Source organism: Sarcophilus harrisii, chromosome 4 (genome assembly GCF_902635505.1).
Source record: "Sarcophilus harrisii chromosome 4, mSarHar1.11, whole genome shotgun sequence".
Lineage (NCBI taxonomy): Eukaryota > Metazoa > Chordata > Mammalia > Dasyuromorphia > Dasyuridae > Sarcophilus > Sarcophilus harrisii.
This window is the reverse complement of record NC_045429.1, coordinates 377,529,129-377,556,343: the sequence shown is the minus strand read 5'-3', so window position 1 is coordinate 377,556,343 and position 27,215 is coordinate 377,529,129. Positions and strand designations below refer to the sequence as shown.

The window sequence follows — 27,215 nt, the reverse complement described above, 5'->3', positions numbered from 1 at the left end:
AGGGAAAATTCCAGAAAACTTCTTGGAAGAGGTAACAATTGATTGGACTTTGAAAGAATAGGTAGAGATAAAGTGAAATTTCAGATGCCACTTATTGACAGGGTAGTCCATTCAAAAGCAAGAAGATAGAGGATTACAGATGAAATCAAAACCCAACAAATCGTCTAATTTTGCTATGTTTCTTTCAAAAAGTAATTCTGAATAAGGCCATGTTAGCAGATTGAAGTCATACAATCTCGTGATAACATTCAGTATTTAGCAAAGTGTCTGGTAAAGGGGAATCACTTAGTAATGTTTGTTAAATAAAAAGTTTGTATTGGCTCTTAGCACTTAAATGCTCACATTTCTTTTCTTTCTTTCTTTTTTTTTCCCTGAGGCAATTGGGGTTAAGTGACTTGCCCAGGGTCACATGCTAGGACATGTTAAGTATGTGAGAATAGATTAAAACTCAGGTTGTCCTTTACTTCTGGACTGATGCTCTATCCACTGTGTCACCTAGCTGTCCCTTATTCTCACATTTCTATGAGATCTTCCTGAAATATATTAAGTAAATGTCCTATGATCTTTATTACTCCCATGCCATGACCTTTCTTACTTTACTTAGTGACAGAGAGTGGAGGCAATGGATAAAAGACTCGGGCTTTGAGTCAGGAAAAACTGGATTACAATCTGGCTTCGGGCATGTACTAGCTATGTGATCCAGGGCAAATCACCTCAACTATCTGCCTCAATTTAATAAAATATCTTCTATTTTACAGAATTATTGTAAGGATCAAAAGAGATATTTGTAAAATGCTTAGCACAGTGCCTAATATATTGTAGATATTTAATAAATGTTTGTTCTCGTGCACATGCAAATATAGTTTCTCCACTGAAGTCCAACTTTAGTGTCTCATTTTGTTATGAGGATGACTGGAGACTACAGGAAGGGTTCATAACTGTGACAGATCTTATTAACGAAAAGAGCTTCAAATCTGTTCTGGAAATGTATTGGATTTTTCAGCAGTAATTTTAACTAGTTTCAAAAAAAAAATCAATCTAATGATGATTTTTTTCTCCTGCTTCAGTAACTATATGATTGTCTGTATTCCCTCTAAATGGATCCATTTCATATTCCCCCAAATCAGAATTCCATCTCTTATTTCCATGCTTTTTCACAGGTGATTCCTCCTAACTGAATATGCTCCTTCCTTAGTTCTACTTCTAAGAATCCCTGGCTCAATTTAAGGAGCAATTCATGTACAAAGTCTTATGGAAACCTTTTTCAGATCAATCCCAAAGAATGTATTAAGGTTATGTTATGTTTCTGACCCAGGCTAAGCACTGTAGATAAGAAAATAATTAAATAAATAGATAGATAAATAAAGACAAAAAGCATAGTCACTACCTTTAACTAGCACACATTCTATTTGAGAAATCTAGAGACCATAGAGTAGAAGTTCAATAATTTCAGAGTGGAAGTCATATTAACAAGAGTTTCTTAATTGTCTGTCATGGACCAGACACTGTATTTAGCTCTGGAGATATAAAGAGCAGCAAAATAAATAAAGTCACTATTCTCAAGGACTCACAAGGTGAGAGACCAACATGTAAACAACTATGTACAAACAAGATAGAGGCAGAATAAATTAGAGATAATCAAAAGAAGGAAAACACCAGTGTTAAGTAGAATCAGGAAAAGCTTCTCCCAGATTTTCCCTACACTTGACATAAGCCAGGGCATCCAGGAGGTAGAGATAAGAAAGGAGAGAATTCCACATATGGGGGGAAGACAACCAATGAAAAGGCACACCGATATAATGCTGTGTCTGAGGAAAATGTAAACCAAATATCACTGAATTATAGATTATATGGAGGAGAGTAAAGTATGAAAAGATGAGAAAAGTTAAGAAGGTGTTGTAAAGAGACTTAAGAATCAAAAAAGTTGTTTGTGTGTGTGTGTGTTGTTGTTTTTTAACTCATTCATCCACCTATCCATCCATTCATTTTTAATGGAAACTAAGAGGTATTCATTACAATTTACTGAGCTGGAGGGTGATATGATCAAACACATGATCTATGAAAATCTCTGAATCAAAGGAAGAGAAAATAATAAAAAGGCTTTTTGTTTTTCTTTCTTTTTTTTCCCTGAGGCAATTGGGATTAAGTGACTTGCCTAGGGTAACACAGCTAAGAATTAAGTGTCTGAGACCAGACTTGAGCTCAGGTCCTCCTGAATTCAGGACTGGTCCTCTATCCACTGTGCCACCTGGCTGCCCCTAAAAAAAGGCTTTTCAGTAATCCAGGGGGAGAGGGGTGACATGTGCTAACTCTGCTATGGTAGTTGATTCCTGTAATTGTTACAGTTTTCTCTTCCCCAAAATCATTGTGTATTTATGTGTTTGGTCAAAACTCCTCTATTGTTTAAGATGGCTAGATGAAGCAATGGATAGAACTATACCTGGAATAAGGATCACCTCTGTTCAAATCCTGCCTCAAATACTTGCTAGTTGTCTAACTCTGGGCAAATCCCTTAATCAGTCTCCATTTCTTTACCTATAAAAAAGAACTAATAATAGTAGTTACCTTCTAGGGTTGTTGTGAAGATTAAATGAAATCTTGTTAAAGTGCTTTTCAAACTTAAGGCACAACATAAATGTTAACTGTTATAATTATGCTTATATTGGAATATTGATAGAGATTTGAGAGCAAGAAATGTTTTTGTTTTTGATCTTTGTATATCTTGTGCTTAGCAGTGTGTCTAATCATAGTGAGTTCTCAATGTGTCCACTCAATCAAATATACTAATGTGATTGCTCATCCTTGAAGTATTTCAGTACATAAAAACTTAATGGGGGGAAAGGACTTCCAGAGTATGGTAGTTTATGTAACTGATTTAGTAAGAAAAAAAAAAAAAAAAGAATGGGATCATTGTCTACATTAAAAACAGCATATTAAGTCATTTGTTATTGAGATAAACATACAGCTCTTCTATCAAATCATCAATAACTTTAGCTTTGAAATTTTGCTCCTAATATTTGAATTGTGAATCCAAATCTGGCTCCATATTGAAATCATGAATCTTCATTATGATTCTAGAAACACTTAAGTAATGTCTATATAATTTCAAAGAGCTAAAAGTACCATAAAAGGAAATATTTCCCTTAGGATATCCAGAAATATTGCTTAACTGCTTTATTTTGGTTTTTGAAGGTTTCTTTAGGGAAAAAGCTTCTCTTAGCCACCTGCTTGGTCTATATGTAAAAGTGCATCACCTACAGGACTTATTTTTTTTTTTTTTTGGCTAAATGCATAAAGGGAAAAGTCACATAATTCAGAAGCCACAAATGCTGGGAGTTAGGAGAGGAACAAATATTTATAAGATGTATGAGGAAGTTAATTCAATGTAAAATCCCAAGGATATGTCATATTGTTGACCATGTCAATGAAAACAAGATGATAAAAAACACTTAAGAAATGTCATACCATCCATAATTTGCAGATTATATTCAAGAAGTACTTTGTGGAATACCAATATTTCTTGTTTTTGTTTTAGAAATAGAAAAGAGTAAGCATAATGGTTAAATATTTTCTTTGTCACAGCAGTATTAATGAAACTACCCAAGGCAAAGGCTACATAAAAATAAATACATTCTACACAAAAAATTAATATATTTAATTCACATTGGAAAGGTTTCCTTTGTCCATCAGCATAGGGAAATTATATAAATGGATTATTGGACTGCATTGTATTCTGTTACCTCTCAAATCTTTCTTCAGTTTACGAAGATCTTTCTGAAAGTCTTCAAACTTCATCTGGGAGGCCTGAAAGAGGTCCTGGGGTTCTGGCAGTGGAAAAACACATTGTTCTTTTCCAGCATCCTGTGAAACAAGGGGAATAATACTTTTTTTTTTGAAAGAATAACCACCCAGCACCAGCCCTAAAGTCGAGGACTTGAATTCAAATCCAGCCTTAGACACTTAATACTTAATACTCAGACACTTAATTAATAGCTAATAATAGCTATGTGAACCTGGATAAATTACCTAACACCAATTGCCTCAGGGAAAAAAAAAAGAATAAACATCCACAGCATAAAAAGAAAGAAAAAGGACAGACATATAGCATGATATCACTCAGTTTTCATTGAGTCAAAGTAAATTTGGCTGGGTACATAGAATTTACAATTATTTACCTGATCGAAATTTCGAAGATAATATGAAACAATATACGATAAAAGACTCCGGCTATTGTCCTAGGCAGAAAGATCAAAATGAATAAAGGAGGTTTAAATTTTACTCATTATTAAATTTTAAAAATCCTAGAAAACATCATATATATGATGACATTTTAAATGAAAAGTGAAATTATATAAGACAGATTGTCTTTCTGTACCTAAGAGACTTAACTACTTCAGGAAAGATCATCTATTTAACATTATTGTTCCTTTTATCAGACCAGTATCAGAACTGGTTAAGAGGAGTGTATAAAACATAAAGATTCTTCTGTGTTTTTTTTTTTGTTTGCTTCTTTAGTCACTAATGTTTTGTCTATTTATTTAATTTATTATATTTTATTATTACTTTTATTGATATTATTAATTTATTGTATTATATAATATAATAATTAAAATAATTTAAAAATAAAAATATTTTATTTAATTTAGTCACACACATAATCCTTTAGAGGAAAGCTAATCTTTAATGATGAAATGTATGACTTCTGTCTTAATTGAAGAATTTAGAATTGACAGGGCCTTATCAATATCTGTGCAAGTTATATAACCACCTGTAAGGTGGTGACTTAGTTCTCATTTAAGAGAAACCCCTCAAAAATAATAAAATGATTAAAAATCATTTTTTGCTTTATAGCAATCATTTTAGATAATAAATTATGATGTAAACTACCCAATGTTGGCAGACTTTAAGAAATTTAAAATTCATTAGCATAATGAATTATGTATCATGAGTTCTAATCTCAGGCTTAACAGCCCACTTTTCTTTTGCTTTTCTGTCAGAGATTCATCTAAGAATTGATTTGGCTGTAGAAATTGTATGCATTGCTCATTATTGCTACCACATTTGAATCAAAACCATGCAATATAAATATTATGAATGACATTTTGACTTTTATCTACTTTAAACTAAACCCCCTGAGATAAATTGCATATGCTCCTGGATTTTCTAATTGTTATGATTACAGCCAGTGGTTGCTGGATATGCCCCCTAGTACTTTGATATCCTAATCCAGACCTATTAATCTAAAAATAAAATCTAAAAATCTGCTTTTAAGTGATCTGAGTGACTTTTCACTTTTCATTTTTGGTTTGTGGTTCTACTAACTTTATTAACATGAACCTACTAGTTAGATTGAAATGAGTCACCAATATATTTACTAGAGGCTTGTTGTTCATAGTAATCTATATAATCCTAGGAGAGTGTCTTAGAATTAGAAAGAGCCAGATTCAAATATTTTCTCAAATACTTGTTAGCTGTGTGACTCTGTGAATACCATTTAACTTTTCTGAATTAAGTTCATCCTTCATGAAATGGGGATAATAATCTTTCACATGATATTGTTCCAAGGATCATATGAGATAAGGTGTTTCAATAGCTTCTTGAAGTTTTAACAACTTAAAACTTATTTTAAACTTTAATTATATGAAATTACAAAAGATGTTCCAATAAGCTTCATGCACTTTTAATCTTGAATAACTTAAAATTTGTTTTAAATTTTAATAATTTAATATCATATCAAGATTTTTTGTGACATTTTGTATAATCTCATTAATTCTCAGAACAATTCTTTTTGGTATATTATTGTTCCCATTTCATGAAGAATCCCTAGCTGAAGAAATCTAAGTGGTAAGTGGTATTCCTAGGTCACAAGTATCTTTAACAACTTTATAACTTAAGGTGGATTTAATACCTTAAAGTTGAAGAATTTTGGGATACCTTGTATATAAATAAAATACTTAGCAAACTTTAAAGTATGGCATAAAGGTTATGTAGAAATAATTATGGAATTCTAACATTCTCTAAGGAGATATACCAAAAAACCCCACAAAAATCTAGTGATTAAATTTAATGATTCATAAGATTTTGAACTAGAAACATTTGAGAGATCATCTATCCTCATCAAGCATCAAAAAGAGATAATTGTATTAATGTAGCTAACTATATTTTTTTTATTTCAGTCAAATATTTCACTTCCTTTAGAATATTATAGATTCTTCCTAAATTTTTAAGTACTAGAATCTATTGGTCTAAATCTAAATAATTAATTTAAATAAGAAAAACAAACAAACAAACATACTGCTAGAGGCTATTTTATCCTAGGGAAAAGTAAAAATCCTTCAGATTTCTGATTTAGAAAATTTTCCCATAGTTCAGATGGTCTTTGCATATACAGAACTGGGCATGAAATCAAGAAGGAAATATGTAGTTCTAGTTGGATTCATAGTCATCAAGGAGGACATAGGATTAATGGTTATTTATTTAAGAACACATTCTAATACTCAACACACATACACACAAAAATGAACAGTTCTTTTACTAAGATATTGTTTAGCTTCAAGGTATAAAGAAGCAATTATTACATAGGACACATACTCAAACTCCTTATTACTAAAGAAAAAAATTCATCTTCTAGTGATCCTATAGTCAGTCATAAAAATACTTACACTGCTTTTGACATCTTTCAGCTTTGGAAGAATGTCTAATCCAAAACCATCTGCCTGTCCCCGAGTCTTGTTCCCACCATTCATGTAATTACCAAAGGCAAGAACCAGACCTAGAACCTGCATAACCCCTGACCCATTTTTCAATGTCTGCAAAATAGGATAAAGAACAATTTTTCTTAATTAAAATATTGTATAACATTTATCAATTTTTTACAAGAGTTGTCATCACACAATATTCCAAGCGTCCAATATATTCACTAACATTTTAGGTTACATCCATTTATCATTATTCCTACTTACAATTTATAGTTCATTAGAAAATGTCTAAAATGCATATTAAAGTCACAAAACACACAGAAGTTACATTTACATAGACATAAACAAAGAGGGGGAAAAAAGCCCTAAACCACAGAAAGAAAAAAAAAATCATACCAACTAAAATAACACATTCTAACATACATTTCACAAGTGAGCCAAAGAGGGCATTTGAGAGATCACTCTCTCAAAATAAGCATCTGATACCATGTCTCCTACTCTTTGTTAAACTAAAAAGGGCTAGAAAAAGGAATACTTTGAAACAAAGATTATTTCAAGAGAAGTTCTTTGTAACTATTCAAAATTTACATACCTTCTTACAACCCAAGTAATCTGGCATCAAAACTAATACTAAAAAATGTTGATGTAAAGAAATATACTTTATAGAGATTAAATTTACCCAAATATTTCACACTTGTTTCTTCCAAAGCATTGTTAAGATTAACTTTGTATTTTTTTAGTGTTTTAATAATAGGAGAAAGAATGGTATTGCTGCCCTTAGACTTTTAAAAATTTTGATGTTGACAATTTATGCAGAGTATTATTACTCCAACTTAAAGCAAGCATTTTAGTCTTAAAATTCAGCTATGCTCTTGTCTTCAAATCATTGGGGTGGACTAATTATTAGCAATTTGTTGAGCAGTTCCTTCCAAAAATCAAAGAAAGCAAACAAAATGCGCTCAAATGGCATTCATTTGGTTGTCGGATGTATGAAAGCCTCTGCAAAGTGAAGATTTTGCTTTGGCAGCAGCAGAAGGAGCAATATTCTCTAGAGGCTGATGTGCATTGGCAGGAATCTTATGATGCTGCAGTAAAGCCCTGAAAGCCAATCTGAACATGTGCTTTGATCTGGAAGCACCATCATAAAATGTTCCATTCGGCAGGACTGTGATCCTTCATATTTAATGAAGACTTAAAGTAAATAAAAAAGAAAACTTTTGAAATATGAACATGACTAAGTGAGATTAAATATCAGAAATCTAGCTCCAGCTTTCTCTGGACCAGAACCCACCTCACACAACTTCTGGAGTAGTTCAAGTTTGCGGCGAATAGAACAAATGCTTTCTGAAAATGTTGACTGGAACAGGATGCAAAAGACTCTCTCTGAAAAGTTGGGTATTAGTGATAATTCATAAAGGAACCTGAAGAAAGAGAGTCAAATGAATAGGGAAAATATAATTCACATGAACAGATTTTTAGTTTTATATCATTCTTAACAATTATGTACTTAAGATACTGCACTTTCCTAGTGGAAATAGCCCATACATCTGAATGATTCTTCTTTGGCTATAAGAAGCATGCTTACTGTTCAGGTTTGTCCAGAGACTTGGCATTTTCTTTTTCTTTGCATGATCTGCCATGCTTTTCAATTTTTTCCAATTCGTCTGTCTGTGCTCTCTGGAAAAAAAAAAAGACATTTTTTCCCTGAAAACCTGGCCAATTAAACTCTAAAGATAATAATTGTCTTCCTACAAAAATCACTCGATATTTTCATATTCCTTAGCATCTGTTTGTAGTAAAACTTTACTTAATTCATGAGGCATTTTAAAGTGTAAATATGTTTAATGCAAACCAGATTACTTCCAAATCTTCCAAATAATGTTATTGACTATTAGTAATCTGCAAAAGATTTATTCATTCAAGCATGCATTGAGACAATACATTTTTCCTTTCCTGTTCTTTTGGCTGTTTATATACTCTCTAGGATGAAAGAATTTGCTTTTAAAGTGGTATTTCTCATTCAAAAATCAGTCAAGTTGAATTTGAATGTAATGTGATCCTAAAGATTTATGTAAAGCTATTTCTCTCATGGTAAAAGAAAGGGATTTATTTAACTATCTCAATCACTGTTCACTGCTATTCAGGCTATGAGAAATTCCCAAAGTAATTATTAGTTTGACTTTTAATGTGAACAACACAAAAATCACACAATGTACAAACAATGTTTTGTTGTTTTTCCTGCATTTTCTTTTTGGTGGAATGTCTTTAAATATATTTTCTTCTATGTACATGTATATGCTTCCTTTTCCCTTACACACTTGAACTGAAGATGAAATTTATTGTCCTAATCTTATTTTTTTGTGAATCTCCATAAAATGTTTTTTTAGCAGCATGTAAAGAATGTTATAGACAGAGAAGAACAAATCCAGCTTTCAGATTAGACTTTTTTTTTAACATATTACTTTTGTCTACATATGTGTAGTTTGGAAGAGGAGTTACATGACGCAGTGGATAGAGTGCCAAGCCAAAGTCAGGAAGTTCTGAGTTCAACTCCAGACTCAGATACTTATTAGCCCTGGACTCCGGGCAAGAAATTTAACCTTATTTTCCTCAGTTTCCTCATCTTTAAAATGATCTGGAGAAGGATATAGCAACCACTCCAATATCTTTGCCAAGAAAACTACAAAGAATAGGACAAAACTGAAAAAAACAACTAAGAACAAAATACACTTTGATATGATCCCCTTTTTGTAAAGATATGAAATCAATCACGTTTACATTTTCCCGAATGCATGAAAGAAAATGGGCAAAATCACATATCTTGTTCTTGGATCAGTTAGTTCCACATAACATAAATTTTATTCTGTTTTACATAATGTTAAAATAATAATCCAGTCAACCAATAAGTATTCAGCAAGTCTGGATGGACTTTGGTCTGATAAGTTTGAAGTCCCATGGCATCCTTTTAATTTTAGATGATTTCAAAATCTGACTTCGCTGGTTGATGAGCAAGCTCACGTAAAAAAAAAAAAAGACATCATCTACAATGAGGTATTTACGAATGAGGAAGGAACAAGTGATGAGTCACATACTGAGGTGAAATATTGATTCTTTGATGGTTTGTATTTGAAATAAGGTTAAACTATTAAGTCTTATGAGAGGAAGAAGAGGACATTTTCTTTCAAATACCCAGTTGCAGCAAAATCAAAAACAAAAACAAAAAGCAAAACTATTTGCAGAATTCAAGTCAATAAATATTTAACTTCTCAGTACAAACAAAGTTCTTTGAGAGATACACACATAGAATAAGAGTGTATCTATTGTCATGGAGTCTTATAGTCTCATATGAATCATCATGTTATAGTAAAAAAGTGTGTTCTCTTGGTAATCAGAGGGTCAAGTTAAATCCTCATTTCCCGTGTTTAATATCTCTGTGTGATCCTGCATAATTCATTTAGGATTTCTGACCCCCAATTCCCTCATCTGTAAGTAATGTCATATATCAGCAACTTCTAAGATCCCCTTTAACTCTACATCTTTGGAAGCTATGGTACATACATCACTAACTATAATCTATCATATCATATCATTGTATAAGCTTTAGAAGATGTATGGATAGTGATTAAATAGTTACAGCAGAAAAATTATTGCAGACAGAGGTAAGAGTATGATCAAAATGCTTGAGTGACATATTGCCTCATTATTCAAATAAATATGGAAATTATCACAATAGTTTAGAGAAGGAATTACCAGACATTATTCACTTAAAAGCATCTACATAAGTCAGATCAGGGGAAAAATAAGTGATGCACAGAATAAGGAGAAATATTGATTGTTAGTATGACATAAATCAGCCAAAAAACATTTAAGTGCCTATTGTGTGTTAGACAAGTACTAGGGATCTGAACACAAGCAAAAGACAGTTCCTGTTCTTGAGTTTGCAATCTAATGGGAGAGAAACTGAACAAGCAAAAGTGTACAAACTATACCCAGGATAAATAAAAAATTATTAACAAAAGGGAGGCTATAGAATTAATGGAGTTTGGTAAAAGTTTCCTGTAAAAAGATGGGATCTTAATTGAATTTCCAGTAAGACAGAGAAGTAATGGGATGAAGAAGAACACTCCAAATATGGGGGACAGAGGAAATACCCCAAACCAAGAAATGGAATGTCCTAGTTCCTGAAACAGCAAGGATGCTAATGTCATTGAATCAGAGTACCTGGAACCTGACTGTTCTTTATACTTTCCTGGAAAACTCCAGACATTAGAAAGCCTAACTAGGATCTTGAGGGCTTGAGTCTCATGGCATTAGAATCCCCTCCAGTATACCTCTCCATGCATCTATATAGAGATTCACATTCAGCATAAAGGAGACTAAAGACAAAATTTAAATTGAGCTGCCCTACAACAGAGCTTTGACATTGACCTCATAACCATATTATATTAGTGTTTTCAAAAACAGCACTATATTAGAGGCTAGAAGTCTTTTGACAATTGGATAGCACAATAGGTAGAATGCCAAGCCTGAAATCAGGAAGGCATGTTTCTGAATTCAAATCTAACTTCAGACATTTATTAGTTATGTAAACTTGGGCAAACTACTTCACCCTGTTTGCCTCAGGTTCCTCATCTATGAAATGAGCTGGAGAAGGAAATGGAAAACATTCCAATATCTCTCTCCTTCCTTCTTCCTCTCTTACCCAGTCTCCCTCTTCTCCTTCCCTTCCTCCTATCCTCTCTCCTTCCCTTACCCTCCCTCCCTCCCTTCCTACCTTGCTCCCCTTCCCTCCCTTCCTCCCTTCCTTCCTTCCTTCCTTCCTTCCTTCCTTCCTTCCTTCCTTCCTTCCTTCCTTCCTTCCCTTTCCTTCCCCCCTCTCTCTACACACACATGTATATTTATGTTTGAATACAATGTATACATACAATATATGCAATGTATATATATGTGTGTGTGTGTGTACAGGTACATGCGTGCATGCACACATACACACACACACACACACACACACACACACGATCAAATGGGGTGATAAAGAGTTCCCAAGAAACATTTTAAGATGTTCAGGGTTTTTCCACAGTATGTAAATTCTGGCTTTCAACTTGTAAAAACACTAACATCAAAAAAAAAAAAAAAAAAGAAAAGAAAAGAAAAGAAAAAAAGAAAAATATTATTTACATCACCAACCCATTTATACTCGGAAGACATAAATGCAAAATTAGACTGGAAAGATAACTATTGAAATACATATATTTTAGATAGACTATGCCAAAAGAACTAATATAGGAGCCTACTTTACCTCATCATCCAAGTATTTGAAAGTTTAAAGAACAGTATGGAACCTGGATTTAACTATCATAAAAACAATTGGGGTTGCATACCACTTCCCCTACCATGCTCCACTCTCACCTCTACTCCATCCCCAACCAATATGCTACAGAGGCCCTTCAATACCCACTTGACTATGTTCAAGGGGTAATCAATCCTGATGGCTTGAGCAGTAAATTCTATACGCACCTGAAGTCCTATTTAACCCAAAGTACCTTCCCATCTCTACTTTTGGAAGATTCTCACTTTTATTTTGTCTTCAATGTTCAATTGATTTCATTCCTGGCAATTTTTTTCTCACTTGGTACATTCCAAACTCTTTAATATCCCTCCTTCTTTTGTCTTCAAAATCTTATCCAATTACCTCAAGAAAAATCTCCCCTACCCTCACCCTCTATTTTCAATTTACTTGTGAAAGGCAAAATAACCTTAATTATAGATAACAACCATAAGAGTAGCATTAGTGATACAACTTTATAATAAAAAAAATCATATTTCTCCAACACTATCTGGAAGATGGTAATTTAAATATAAAGCCATAGAGAAAAATAAATACAAAATATACCAAAATACAAGTGTATATGAGTATTTTTGTGTTTTCTGGGCTTGTTGGTTAGTGACTGGGAGGCAGCAGGCTGTTTATTGTACTGGTTCACTGAATCCAATTTAGCACATTTTTAAAACATCTATTACGTAATTAGCAGCATGCTTATAAGTAAGGGAAATGAAACATGGTTCCTGTCCTCAAGGAGCTCAAATTGTAGGCTCTATCACTATATAGATTTGTGGCTGTCCCTAAATTCTTGGCCTCAGTTTTCCTATTTGTGAAATGCATAATGGGAAGCAGAAAAATTTAAGCTCTAACATGTTTTGTAAAATTAAAGTGTTTTTCTACTATTTTTTCTTTTATTGTATACCTTATCTCAGCAGCAAAAATTCTCAATTATTATTTGAGAAAATATTACGCAAATTCAATTAATATCTGTAACATGGTTTCTACTGGAAACTGCGTTCTAAGTGCCAAACAGCTCATTTGTAGATGAACTTTTAGATCCTACTTTACTTGTAAGATAGGAACTTTTTGCATTAGCATGATAGTCACTTGGGGAAGAAGTATCATAAAGGGAGCAGAAGAGGAATCAGAAACTCAATTTTCCTTTTCTTTCTGCTAATCATATTTCAATATTAGCATTCTTAGACAAAAGCAGTAAATTTCCTCCCTGCTGCTTGTCTTGGCAAGGACCACTTTCTGATATACATTCTTATTGTGCCCCATTACAATAAAATACTATAGTGGTGACCATTATAAAAATTCTCTATTTCTTAAAATATTCTCAAAGTCAAGTAGAAATATTTCAAAAAACTGTAATGAAAAGAATTTTGGACTTAAAGACAGGAGAGTGAATTTTAAAACCCACTCTAGATACTACCACTGTGATTATAATATAAGTTAACTAATATCTTAGAGACTCAATTTCTTCATCTATAAAATGAGGAGAAAAATACTTTCACTATATAGTTTCACAGAGATGTTACAAGAAAAGTGATGTACATATCTTAAAACACTCAACGTGACTTGCAATGGTTGGTAATAATTCAAAATTTGCCAGAATCAGAAGATAAGAATGATAATTTTAGAAATAAAAAAATTTCTCAAGACAAACGTATTTTATATTTTGTGCAGATTGTCTACTTTGATTTAAATAGGGAGATTGGATAAACAATCAAGAATATTCATTGGAAGGTCATCTTTCACAGATTGTTAACTGAGAAAGAAAACTTACCAGAATCTGTAGATATTTCTATAAATAATACCCAACTGCCCATTTTGTTTTCCTCCTCCCCCTTCCACCTTTCCATTTAGATGCAAGAGGTATTCCTATATACTTGGCAAGGTTTTAAGATATGTTAAAACACACCAAAAAAAACTCTGAAGTTTAACAGCTTATAAGATCTATTAAGTTAACTCCTATGCTTGTTTTCATGAGGTAGTTCTGTGACATTTCATTTATTTATTCACATCTTCTCTGAAGGAAATGGGAGACACGATTCTATCCTATCATTTATGATGCTGTTCTTGATGCTTGTTAAGTTTGTTTATGTAGTTTGCAACCTGATGGATATTATTACTGAGAAGGGTCCCCAAAAGCCCTTTTCTATTTTTGTCCTGAATTTTTTATGGAATTTTAATCACTTATAACCAATAAACTGACCTTTGTCGAGGTTGTCCTATGTGTAAAGGATTATGAGGGATGTAAACGTATAGGACTGAAGTAGAAGCTCAAGTGATCAATTAATAAGCTCTTTATGTATCAGGGACTGTTAAACATTTAGAATACAAAGACAAAAATAAAATACAGTGTTCTTAGAAAGCTTATATTTTAACAGTGGAGCTCCCAAGTAAATATGGGCAGAAGCAGCTAAGTAGTGCAATCGATAGAATGCTAGATCTTTTGTCAGAAAGTTAAAATTTAGTCTCAGATAGGTGTGTGTCCCTGATGAAATAATTTAACCTCCATCTGCCTTATTTTCATCAACTGAAAATGGGGATAATAATAGAATCTACCTGGCAGGATTATGAGTAAAAGAAAACATTTGTAAATCACTCTGCAAACCCCAAGGATACTATATAAATGTTAGCTATTGTTATATCACACTTAATATAATTATATTTTATTACTTTGTAACCACACAACAGATGTATAGAATAAAGAAGTAGGAAGGACTCAGACAATGGTCTGAGATTTTTTTTGTGTGTGTGGTAGAGGGGGAACCTGGGCCAATATGGGCATTTCATTAGCCTTACTATATATATTTGTAAGAGAGCTTTATCTTGTTTTATCAATGGGGACAGAGAGGGAGAAAAGATAGAGAAGGTGAACTTAATGAAAAAATAAAATAAACATTAATTTAAAACAGAATGAGTATGAGGTATTTGGGGGAGGGAGGGCATTAAAAGCTGGAAAAATCAGGAAAAAATTCAATTATCACATCTCATTTGAAGCAGTCCCATAAATATAGATGAGAGAATTTATTGCAACCCCAGGGCCAACCCACTGTAATAAACATGGAAGATGGAGCATCTTGTGTGAGGAACAGCAAGTAGTTGAGTATGGCTATACCACAAAATATGTAAAACAGAATAAAGCAACTAGGATAAGAAATAAAAATACTGTTTAAGCAGGAAAAAACAAAGCCATTGCCTTAATTATCACTGATAAAATTCTGCTATTCAAGATAGTAGATAACTGATACAAATATAGAAGAGCCATTCCCCCAGTAAATAACTGGTAAAAACTGAAAAAAAAAAAAAAAGCAAAAAAAGGAAATACAATTACAAGCTACATGAAAGATTTTTTCTACTTCTGTGATAAGAGAAATGCAAATCAAAACAACTTTGAGGTTTCATCTCACAACTCAAAAATGGATAAAAACACAAAAAATGGGAAGAATCAATGTCAGCAGGTCTGTGGAAAGGCAGTCACATTAATATGCCATTTTTGAAAATGTAAAATGATTCATCCATTCTGGAGAGCAATTGAAATTATGCTAAGAATGTGACTAAAATGTCCATGCCCTTTGACCCAGAAATTTTACTGCTAGACTAAAATCCCATGGTGCCCAAATACAGAAACTCCCATAAGCACCAAAATATTTGCAGCAGTATTTTTTTTTTCTGGAAGCAAAGAAATGAAAAGAAAATAGAATTCTACTAAATGAATACAGTTTAATAAAGCTGTGACACTACAATAACAACAACCTCCCCCTCAAAAAAAAAACCCTTCTCTAATTACAATTAAGCTTATTTTTGAAGAAAGTTGAGAAAAAAATGCTTTTCTTCTTTTCAGAGGTGGAAGATTGTGGATTTGGAAGACTACAAAGGTCAAATTAAATATATTGATCACTTTTATTGAAGTGTTTTGTTTAAATTTTTTTTCTATTTCTTTAAAAATTGTTGGCTATCATTGTTGCTATTATTTCATCTTTGAAACTCATGCATTGATATTCCAAGGTCATTTTTGGAGAGTGGCTCACATGGTAACAGGCTGGGGACTTCAGCTATGTATCATTTTAGCTTTTACCAACTTCTTACCAACTACCTTACTGACACTTGCACTTCTTTACTCCTCTTTTCTCCTCTGTTTTCCAGTTTCAGAAACATAATTTTATCACTACTGCTACTGTTATTGCAAATGATATATCAATCCACTCATCAGTAACCCTAATAAGTATGCCTGTAACTTTCCAAACCAAAAATTCCCCCATGAGGCCAACACTTTCTATATGTATTTTCTCCTTTATTATATTGTAAATTCCTTGAGGACAGGGACTTTCTTTGATTCTATTTCAATTTGCCTTAACGCTTACCATAGTTTGGGGCATATAGTAAGAAGTTGATTCATTCACTTACTTATAGTTACTTGAGTGAAGTAAGGAATGTATTCAGAAATAAATATAACAACAAAATACACTAATGAAAATATTTTCAATTAAAAACCAGAAGCCAAAATAGTTTGTTGAATTGAAGACATCATTAAGAACAAATATCCCACCAAAAATAATGGCATAAGTAATAATTAATAAAGTAAAATAATGCTTAACATTTCTATTATACTTTAGATTTAGTGATAACATCACTAAATCATAATATCATAAATAATTCTCATAACAACACAACACATAATAATACACAGAAGTGCTATTATTTCCCTCATTTTATAGATGAAAAAACTAAAATTGATAAAAATCATTCAACTGTTATCTGAAGCAGAAATTGAAATTGTGTCTTCCTGATTCCAAATATAGCATACCATACTGACAACTATACCCTTTCTCTAGTTCTAGTATGATGACAGCCTTCTGTGGGATTGCCTGGAACCATAATCACCATTTATATCATTTTTATAGGAAAAAAAAATCAAGAATTCCAAGTAATTTGCTACTAGAAAAGAACTCACTGGTACATTAGAGAGAGTACTTATATAATCTTGTTTAGGTGATAATGTCTCTAATTAGAAAAAAATAATTTTTAGTAGATATAATCTGATAATAATAACTACAAATTATGCAACATAATATCTCAACTCTTCCTCTACCCAGCAGAAAATAATAACATATCATAGATTTGTAAATATATTTCCTAAGAGGAAATTTTAAAATGGTGGTCCCATATACTATATGGACAGTTAAACTTATTTATTCATTGGTTGAAAGTTTTTTTTTTCCCCTTCAGAAAAGCAGAATTGAATATCCATCATTTAACCCCATATTGGCAAAAATCTATGCTACCAGAAATGTTGAACCAGAAGTACACAGATCACCATATGGAAACATTTAACTTTCCAAATGTGACCACTATTTAGGGAAATCACAATCTGCATTGTGCATCCCTGCTTAGAAGTTTGGTTATTTATCCTCATCATAAACTTGTTGTATAATGGATTCATTCAATTATTTATTTTATAATTTATAGGACAAAAAGAAATAATAAAGTATGCTCCCTTCAAGGCAATATCTAAACACTCTAAGAATGATTACTTCCACAATACTACAAGTATTTTCAGGCAGCATGAATTAATATTACAATAAAATCCCAGAATAACATAATTGTTTTCTGGTCAAATCATAGCTATAAAGATCTACAAGTTACATTTATATAATGTTTAGTATATCATAGATCAAAGGTGCAAAATTCAAGAATTGATTCCATCTTCCAACCTTGGCACTCCAAAGTATTATGCATACATTAGCTATTTGAACTTTATTATTTCTTAGATTCGGTTTGATGTTGAATATTGACAAAATAATGTTAGTTTAATATTGATTATTATCTATAAGGCTTACTTGCATCAGAATATTCATAATGATTAAAGACATAGATCTCTGACATCATTCACTGTAAGAGAATGGAAATGTTAGTAAGGAGAGAATGTGAGAGAAACAATTTCCATGACCTACTAAATTGTAAGCTTTAGCATACTTCTTAAAAGAAAAAAAGCAAAAGGCAGTTCTTAAAGGAAGAATAGCAATTTCTATAGAACAAAAACAATGCAAAAAGGAGACAGACATGGACTATATAAACAATCCAGTATCACACACATAGGGACACTCAATAAATGTTCTTTTGGAGGTCCCTTAGGGACCCAAGGAGAGTTTCAATAAAAGTAGTAGTAGGCAAGTCTTTCCATTACTATGTTAAGTTTTCACTTAAGATGTGAAACATAATGGAAAGAAAATTGAAAGCAGCATAGAACAAAGCTAATATCTGTGGCCATTAATGTTTTAGTGTAAAAGTGTTATTATTTTCATCACTGATAAAAACAATGCCAGAGAACCACCAAATATATCAATTTTCCTTTTCTCCTTCTAGATGAGTTTCAATTTAATTCAATATTTAGTTAGCATATAGTTACTAAGAACAAGGAACTATAATAGAAATTGGAAAAAGTACAAACATGAATAAGTTGATAAAGTTGCTTGCCTTTAAGTACCTAGTTATTGCAGTGGATAGAGTACTGGGCCTGGAGTCAGAAATGTTATGTTTGTTGTATTATGTTGTGTCTGACTATTTGTGATATTACTTGAGGTTTTCCTGGAAAGATACTGGAATACTGAGTTTAGAAAAGGAAGATCTGAGTTTAAATCTAGCCCTTCCAGGGGTCCTCAAACTTTTTAAATAGGGGGCCAGTTCACTGTCCCTCAGACTGTTGGAGGACCAGACTATAGTAAAAACAAAAACTTTGTTTTGTGGGCCTTTAAATAAAGAAACTTCATAGCCCCTGAGTGAGGGGGATAAACATCCTCAGCTGCTGCATCTGGCCCACGGGCGTAGTTTGAGGACCCCTGCCATTTGCAAGTTGTATAATTCTGGGCAAATTACTTTACCTTTATCTCACTCAGTTTTATCATCTGAAAAATGGGGATAATAACAGCACTTATCTTTCAAGGTTATTGTGAGGAAAAATGAGATAATTTTTGTTAAGGAATTTACAAATTGTAAGATGCTATAAAATTTTAATAATTATTAGTGTTATTATATTTATTTTCTTCATAAATGGGAGTAAGAGGAAAAAGTAAAACTTCTGAATATGAATCTGACATACTAAAACAACTAGTTATAAATGTTAAAATGACAGAAACTTTGAGAGAAAGTAGCCAATGCAGGTTTAGTGAGGAAGGGAAAATGCTAACAGTCTGAAGTTCATTCTAGATTCAACATAAATTGGTTTCAGACTTCAGAGATAGGATCATGGTAAATTCCTGTGGACTAAGATCTTAAGATTAACTCAGTTTAAGAAATTTTGAGAAGATTATTCTGAAATGATGGTGGCATAAGATATAAATGATTTCTCTGAAAAAGAAAAGCGAATGTTGTCTAAAGAGGCTTACATAGCTGACTGGTGAATTATTGTTTTTAACAATATGATAACACTACACACACACACACACACACAAACACACACACATATTATATATAATTTTATCAATTATCTAATCAATGCTTTTGCTTCCTTTATCAATATAAATCAATTTTACTTACATCTTTTGATTGTATGATTCTGTAAAGTCTTGTCTCTATATTTCTATAAACAATATGCTAGAATATTTTCTCTACTTTTTTTAATTTTCCATGGACACCACTGAAACAACTAGATGTCCATCTGTTACCTATTTTCACTACATAAGATGATTTTTTAATAATTGCAAACAACCAATATATTACCTTTTTTGCAACTTCTGCTAAGTAAAAACTACTACTAATATGGAACCTATTTATACATGTCTTTACCTTGCCTTTTTGACTATTTGATTGATGAATTAATTACCTGAAATTTTCATCATTCCAAGATGATAGAGCTTCACAGTGACACCAGTATAGCCTCACTGGAAGATTCTAGTTTTGGAAAAATGGAATTTGGGGCCAGGAGGAGTTTGGGATCACTAAAAGTGCTCTGTTTTTGTTTATGTTCAACTCAATCCCATTTGGTGTTTTCTTGGTAAGATACTAGAGTGGTTTGCTATTTCTTTTTCAGACTTTTTTTTTTTACAGACTAGAAAACTGAGGCAAACAGGGTTAAGTAACATGCTTAGAGTCACATAGTCAGTAAGTGTCTGGAGCTGGATTTGAATTCAGATCTTCCTGATTCCAGACTTAGTGTTCTATCCACTGTGCATCTGGCTTCCTTAGAGCTACACGACTTAGTTGTACAATCTAGTCTAATCTCCATCTTTAAATTAAGCCCAATCTTCATTGTCAAATCATTTCTGAATCCATTTCACTTACCATCTGTAGTGCTGGATTCAAAATGAATAGGAGCTTTTGAACTAATTCATTAGTCAGAGAAGTAAGTTCTTATTATAAAATACCACACATACTTTGCATCTGTTTTTTATTTTGTTAAGTTTCTCTCTTCTGAGTAGCACTGGATATCACTGATAAGACTAATATAAAATATTAGAGCTTTATGCAATCACCACAATGTCAGCTGTAAGAAAAAGCATTTGATGACCTTGTCATCTATATGGTATACCATATCAATTTGAATGTTAGATGATATACCGTCTATAATATCAAAAACAGTTTAGTTCAATATGTTTTTTTTCTGGTTTATATCTATCTTGTTATGAGGAATCAAAAATCATTGCATAAAGTTATTTCTAGGGTATATACTGCAGATTTTTGTAGATTTCAACATGGGCATAACAAAGATCTGCAAGGCTATATGTTTCTCCATCAAGTCAAATTTTGTTGCTATTCAGCCAAAAATTAAAACACATTGGAATCTTATATCCTCTCTAATTCTCAGTTATCTATATGACTGATTATATGATCTACTATAGAAACCTGACTCTGAAAGCCTGCCTTTTTCTTCTGCATATTTTCATTAAAGATATGTTCAATATATACACAGACCAATCTTATAATTTTATGGGAATGAAAAAGTAGGCTAAGTACTAATAATTACTGATTTCAGCCTGATAATTGTTTTTAGAGAATTAAAAGCACAATCCATGATTTTTCCTATTTCTTTTGAGAATTATCACCTCTTTGGAATATTTTGAAAACTGTTTCAAAGACCTTTAAACCTATTGCATATAGTAAAGAATTCTTTTGTATTTTTATCTCATTGAACTCAGCCACTTTTAACTCACTTCCTATTCTTAAATTCTTTAGATCACACATCGTTTACTAAGCTAATGTCTAATTTGGGGTGTTCCACTGTCATCCTTAATGAAATGATATTATGTAAGAGATGCTGGCAGATCGATTCAATTTCATATCTATTTGTTGCCCTTCTTCCAAGTTTCATCTACAAATCCTTGAGAGATGATTCATTTTTTTAAAGAATTGTTATCTTCTCTACTATATTTCAAATATATTAATTTTTTTAATCATCTATTGTAAAGCTTTGTGAATGAATTTGTACTATGTTAGGTCTGACTTTGGTTTTCCATGTTGTTACACTTGGCCAAGAAATGAAATGGTTATTAGCTGAGGGATTTTCCAGGTCTTCTTAGTATATTAATTAAATTCATTAATCTTCTTTAACAATTAGTAATAATTGAAGTCAATGCTTTATTTGACCTAGATTCAGTTTTTCAAAGTAAATAATGTTTAAATATGACCAATTGGAGCAATTTTAATAGTACAGTTTTAAAAGGGTCTTAAAATCTTAACCTTTGTCTAGTATTCGTTTTCACCTTTATTCTCATTAATTTAAGATCTGTCTCACCAGAAACATCTGATTCAAAAATGATATCCATGGTGGGAACCAGTTATTTCCTGTCCATTAAGATATAATCAATATCATTTTTGGTGTATGATATTGTTTGGCATGTCCAGAATCTTCTGACTCAGCCCTTGAATCATGTTTTCATGACATATAAGTTTTTTAGCTGTCTACAAGCATTTTATATCTTCAGTGTCTTAATTCCTCACGGTATTTACATCACCTTTTGCTGACCTTTCCTGTGCCCATAATCTTGCTGATGTCACTTATTACTGAAACATGTAATGATTTAATATGCAGGACCCAATCAAGTTCAGCATAAAGTGTATTTATTTATCAAAGATTTTCCAAAAAAAATTGCTATAGACTTTTTACTTATGATCAGTTTGCTTAAAATCATGAGGGCTGGGTAAGATTGAGGAACAATTTTTATACTGATTTCTGCCTATTTCAGCAATCCCATGATGGATTTTAAAATGTCATTACCAAGCTGTCAATCTTCAGGTGACAGACATGCCTAGAAAAAGAGATACAATCTGTTTTAGGACAGTGCTCTAAGATCCTGTAGTTTGGCACAACTTTATGTGATAGTTGTACTCATTTGAACATAGTTTGAACATAGTCAGCTACATTGTGTGATGAGGCATGTAAATAGGAATCTGTGGAGTTTTATTCTAAGATGGATCAATTTGTTTTTAGTTTCCAATAAGATGTGGACAGAATACAGAAGCAAGGTAGGTAATCAAAGATAAATAAAGAGTAGCACAGTCCTGTAATAATACCAGAGTGGCTTCAGTAAAATAGATGAGTTTTCAGTTATATGTAAGCCAATTTACATTAAGACAGGGGAATTATGGTGACAATTACAATGATAAAGAAAATGGAAGTAGAAGTTGAAGAAGGAGTAGAGAAAGGAAATTCTCAGACACTTAATGGTTTTGTGATCCTGGACAAGTCACTTAATCCTGTTTTCCTCAATTTCTCATTTGCAAAATGAATTGGAGAAAGAAATGCAAATCATTTAGGATCTTTGCAAAGAAAATCTCAAATGGGATCATAGCAAGTTGGGGATAACTGAAATTACTCAATAGAAATAACAAATGAATGCTCTTCAAAGTAATTGAACATACAGACAAGTCAGTGAAAAAGTCAAAACATTACTAACAATACTTCTTTGCAGAAAATGGATCTTTCTCTTTTAAACATGTAAACAGTGAATTATCGCTTCATTTTTTTTTGCATCTGAATTGATTTATTTACCTATGAATTTTAAAAAAAGTCCTGTACAATTCTGTCTTTATCAAGAAAAAATGAGTTAAAATTAAACATACTGTAAAGTTCTCATTTCTTTCATTTCCTTTCGGAAAACATTCCACTTTGGAGTATGTTATCCATTCATGTAGCATATTATTCTTTTTCCCCTAAATATAATAATAAAAAGTCTCTGAATACCATATTTCAGAATTTTTTTAAATACCTGAAAGTACTGGTATTAAGTAATAAAGAACAATAGTATCCATAGGATTTCATTAGAGAGGAATCCAAAACTTAGCTTGTCCCAAAATGTAGCGATCTAGCTTCTGAGATTTAAAGACCAAAAAAAAAATGTTTTAAAGCTGCCTTGAGGAGGCAGCTTGCCATGTAATTGAATTATAAATGGCCACTTACTATACATCATATCGTAGAACAGAAAATATATATTTATGCATATATATATAATGAGAAACATCTGAAGCAGTATGCAAAAAGCTAAGGAAGATGATTTACATAATTTAATATAAAGCTACATATTTTCCCACATGAAAGAAAAAGTACCTTTAACAATGAGCTTAATTTTTAAATATTCTTCTTGATAAAAACAGAACTGAGAAGGATTTTTCAAATGAAAAAGGTAAACAAATCTATATAGATACAAAAATGAGGTGATAGGTCAATGTTTTTATGATGTATGGAGAAAATTCCATATGCCACAAGTCTTTCCCAATTCCTCTTAATCTTAGTGCCATCCCTTAGAGAAGATTTCTCAAGTTGTCCTGTGTTTATCTTATTTCTACATAATAATTTGCATACTGTTTCCCCCTTTAGACTGTGAACTCATTGAGAGCAGGTGTTGTTTTACTTTATTTTGTCTTAGCATAGTGTCTCAACACCTTGTAGACATTTAATAAATGCTAATTGTCTGACTGACAGATTGGAGAAGATTCTATTGTCCTCTAATTTTTAAGCATTTGAAATGTGATTGATCATGTAGAAGTAAGATTAAACTAGTCTGAATGTTCCTGGAGGCAGAAATAGGAGCAATAGATAGATACATCAAAAAGGAAGGTTTTGGTTAAATGTAAGAAAAAAAAAAACAAAAGACAAAAAAAAGAAAAACAAAAATCTTTCTGACAATTAAAGATGACCAAAAGTGAAAGGCAAGCTTGGTAGGCAGCAGTTTCCCCTTTATTACACATCTTCAAACTAGAAAAAAAGGAGACAGGAGACTCCTTTTAAATGGAGAAAGAAAACAAAGTGTCAGTATCCAAAATTGGGAGAAAGTTGATTTTTCACATGAAAGGCTGAGTTTGACTTAATTTACTAAACTAATTTCTGGGTGTATTTTAAAAGACATAATAAATGACTCATGGGCCTTTGCAAAAGAGAAACAATTTAAGTTCATTTCCTTTTTTGATAAGATTTCTTAAAACTGCTAGATAGGAGGAGTGCTAGAAATATGATATGTCTGCTTACTGAAATATATTAGTATGGCATTGGAGAGATGTGATTTAAAAGAAAGTACAGTTTGATTTTGAATTACCTGACCATGAAAAAGTAGTAATCATGGATCAATATCAACCTAGAAAAATATCTGAAGGATTGATCCTTTTGATCTTCCTTCTTTTCTTTCTTCTTTTTCTCCTTTTAGAAAGGAGAGGAAAGAAGGAAGGAAGTGTATGGGATGGATGCTAGACCCCCTTCCCCAAATTAATTAATCAGAGACATTTTCAGGTACAAAGAGAAAGCATTTATTTAGCCCCTGAAGGGAGAGGCCCAGCAGACCTTTGAGGCAGCTCAGTTCCCAACATGTGCCCAGAAAGCTGTTTTTATAGCAGAAGACCTACGTCTTTTCATTGGATAGACTAAAAGGAAGGAACCATCATTGGCCAGTGGTCATCAATGTTGAATGCTTCCTGTGGGTCACCTCACTTCCTGTCACTGATCTATGGTCTTGGCCTTTAGAGACTTCTAGGCTTTGAGATCATGCGACTTCCTGCAACCTGGGCCCAAGATTTAATCTTTTGGCAGATCTCTGGGAATAGGGATAACGTGATTTAGGTTTAATCCCATAGACTTCTTAAGAAAGCTTCACTTGTCTATCTAGGAAGGAAGGAAGGAAGGAAAGAAGGAAGAAAGGAAAGAAGGAAGGAAGGAAGGAAGGAAGGAAGGAAGGAAGGAAGGAAGGAAGGAAGGAAGGAAGGAAGGGAAGGAAGGAAAGAAGGAAAGGAGGGAGGGAGGGAGAGAAGAAGGGAGGGGATTGAATGAAAGGTAAGAAAGAAAAAAAAAACATTCTTTTATTAAATGACTACTATATGCCAATCATTTTGCTAAGCTCTTTTCAATTATTATCTTTGTTAATCTACATTTTTGTCAGTAATTTGGTTAAATAAAAGATTGAATAAAGCTTAAATTTGTGAAGATGATTAATCTGGGAAGAATATCTAACACTGGATAACAGTATAAGGATTTAAAAAAAATCTCAACAAAATGGAATGAAATCCGAGTCCAATATAATGAAATTGTAATAAAAATAAGTGGCTGCTAGGTGTATAGAGTGCAATAATATAACAACCGTATTGGGGAAAATGTATCTGGGTAGAAACAATACAATATATAGTGACAAAAAATGAATGCAGTCTTAGGAAGTACACAGTCCTGAACCACAAAGTATACATTTAATAAACACCTCCTTTATGCACAATACAGTATTAGATGTTGGAGTGATAATAAAGTTCATATAAAATGGTAATTTCCTTTGAGGATCATGTGTTATATTGAATGCCATAATACTATTGTTTTTTGCCCTAGGAGTATGATACTTTAAATACTGTATATCAAACCTGGATTCTACATATTAGAAAAAACACTAAAAAGCTACAGCACAGGGAAGAAGGAGCAGTAAATGTTCATAGGATAATAGATTTAGAGACTAAAGCTGTGACAAATAAAGATGAGTTGGGGTAACTGGCAATGTTTAACTTGGAGAAGTGAGCAATTATAGGAAATGGGAAGGGGGGAAGGGTTGTCTTGAAGTATATAAAAGATTGTTACGGGATAATTAATTTTTCTTTCTGGTCCCACAGCAGAACAATGAGTACAACAAGCAGGGAAGCAGATTTCAGGTTCATACATGGAAAATTTCCCCAGCAACTGGAGCTATACAAAACTAAAATGGTTTATTTGAGTAGGTAGCAAAATTCCAGTCATTCCAGTTCTTAAAGGAGAACCTGAATGACCTCTTAGCCAGGGATATGCAATAGAAGAGATTCCCATTCAGGAATTGTACTAAAGGAATTGACATCCTTTCCAAGTAAAATATTCTATGATTCCATGAGTTGACTGCCTGATTTTCCTTTGATCCACTCACTAAGCAAAGACCCCCATAGAAAAAAGGATAAGTGTTAGCATATGTTGCCTATAGGCTAGATGTTTCAATGTGAAGTGATGCTGAAAATAGCAAGTGATTACCTTTCACAATTAGACTATTAATCTAAGGCAAGAGGAGGGGAAGAAAAGGAAAGAGGGCATTAGAGCTTTAAAAATGATAACAGTTAGTTACATCTTATCATCTGTTGAACTTACATTAAGGAAAGTCCTAATTTTAAGGTCCAAAAATGGAACAGCTGGAAAACATAATGCTTTCGTATTCTTTTTCCTACTAAACAACTGTAATTTACTCTTTAAATGTATTCTATAAAACATCATAAAAGCCCTATTAGCATAAATGTCATGCCTTTTCTTAAAATATTAAAATAGAAATATTTTAAATTACTCTCAAAATTAATTTTATCACAATCTTGATTACATATATATGTATATATGCACTTGTATATCCAATTAAAATTCTATTCCCTACATAATATGAAATACATTATGCTTTCTTAATAGGATTTAATCAGAAAACCAACTTTTTAGTGTTTTAGGAAATATTCCTCAAAATATCTATTTTGACAATAAAGTAGAAGATAAAACCTGATTTGTCCAAACCAATGAATGAGTAACTGTAATACTGGAACTTTCAGTGTGTATTCTATAATTGCAAAGTACTAGTATGAAATAATAGACTGATAAATCAGTCATATAAATTACACATTTTCAGAAGAATAAACTAGTTAGGAAGCACACTATAAGGTGGAAAATAAACTTATAATATATAGGTCAGCACTTGATTAGAGATGAAATGTAAATTTGAAATAAA

General features: G+C 32.3%; 1 protein-coding gene across 4 annotated transcripts in view; it reads right to left on the bottom strand.

The window, feature by feature from the left end:
* Positions 1-27,215, bottom strand: part of FMN2 (formin 2) — a 426,622-nt gene that overhangs the window by 150,357 nt on the left and 249,050 nt on the right. For all 4 annotated transcript variants that reach the window (XM_031966950.1, XM_031966953.1, XM_031966951.1 and 1 more), the window contains 5 exons: positions 8,284-8,375; positions 7,990-8,119; positions 6,663-6,809; positions 4,176-4,235; positions 3,741-3,861 (listed from right to left, as the gene is read on the bottom strand). In XM_031966950.1, the coding sequence (XP_031822810.1) occupies positions 3,741-3,861; positions 4,176-4,235; positions 6,663-6,809; positions 7,990-8,119; positions 8,284-8,375 (550 nt within the window). The remainder of the gene's footprint in view (positions 1-3,740; positions 3,862-4,175; positions 4,236-6,662; positions 6,810-7,989; positions 8,120-8,283; positions 8,376-27,215) is intronic.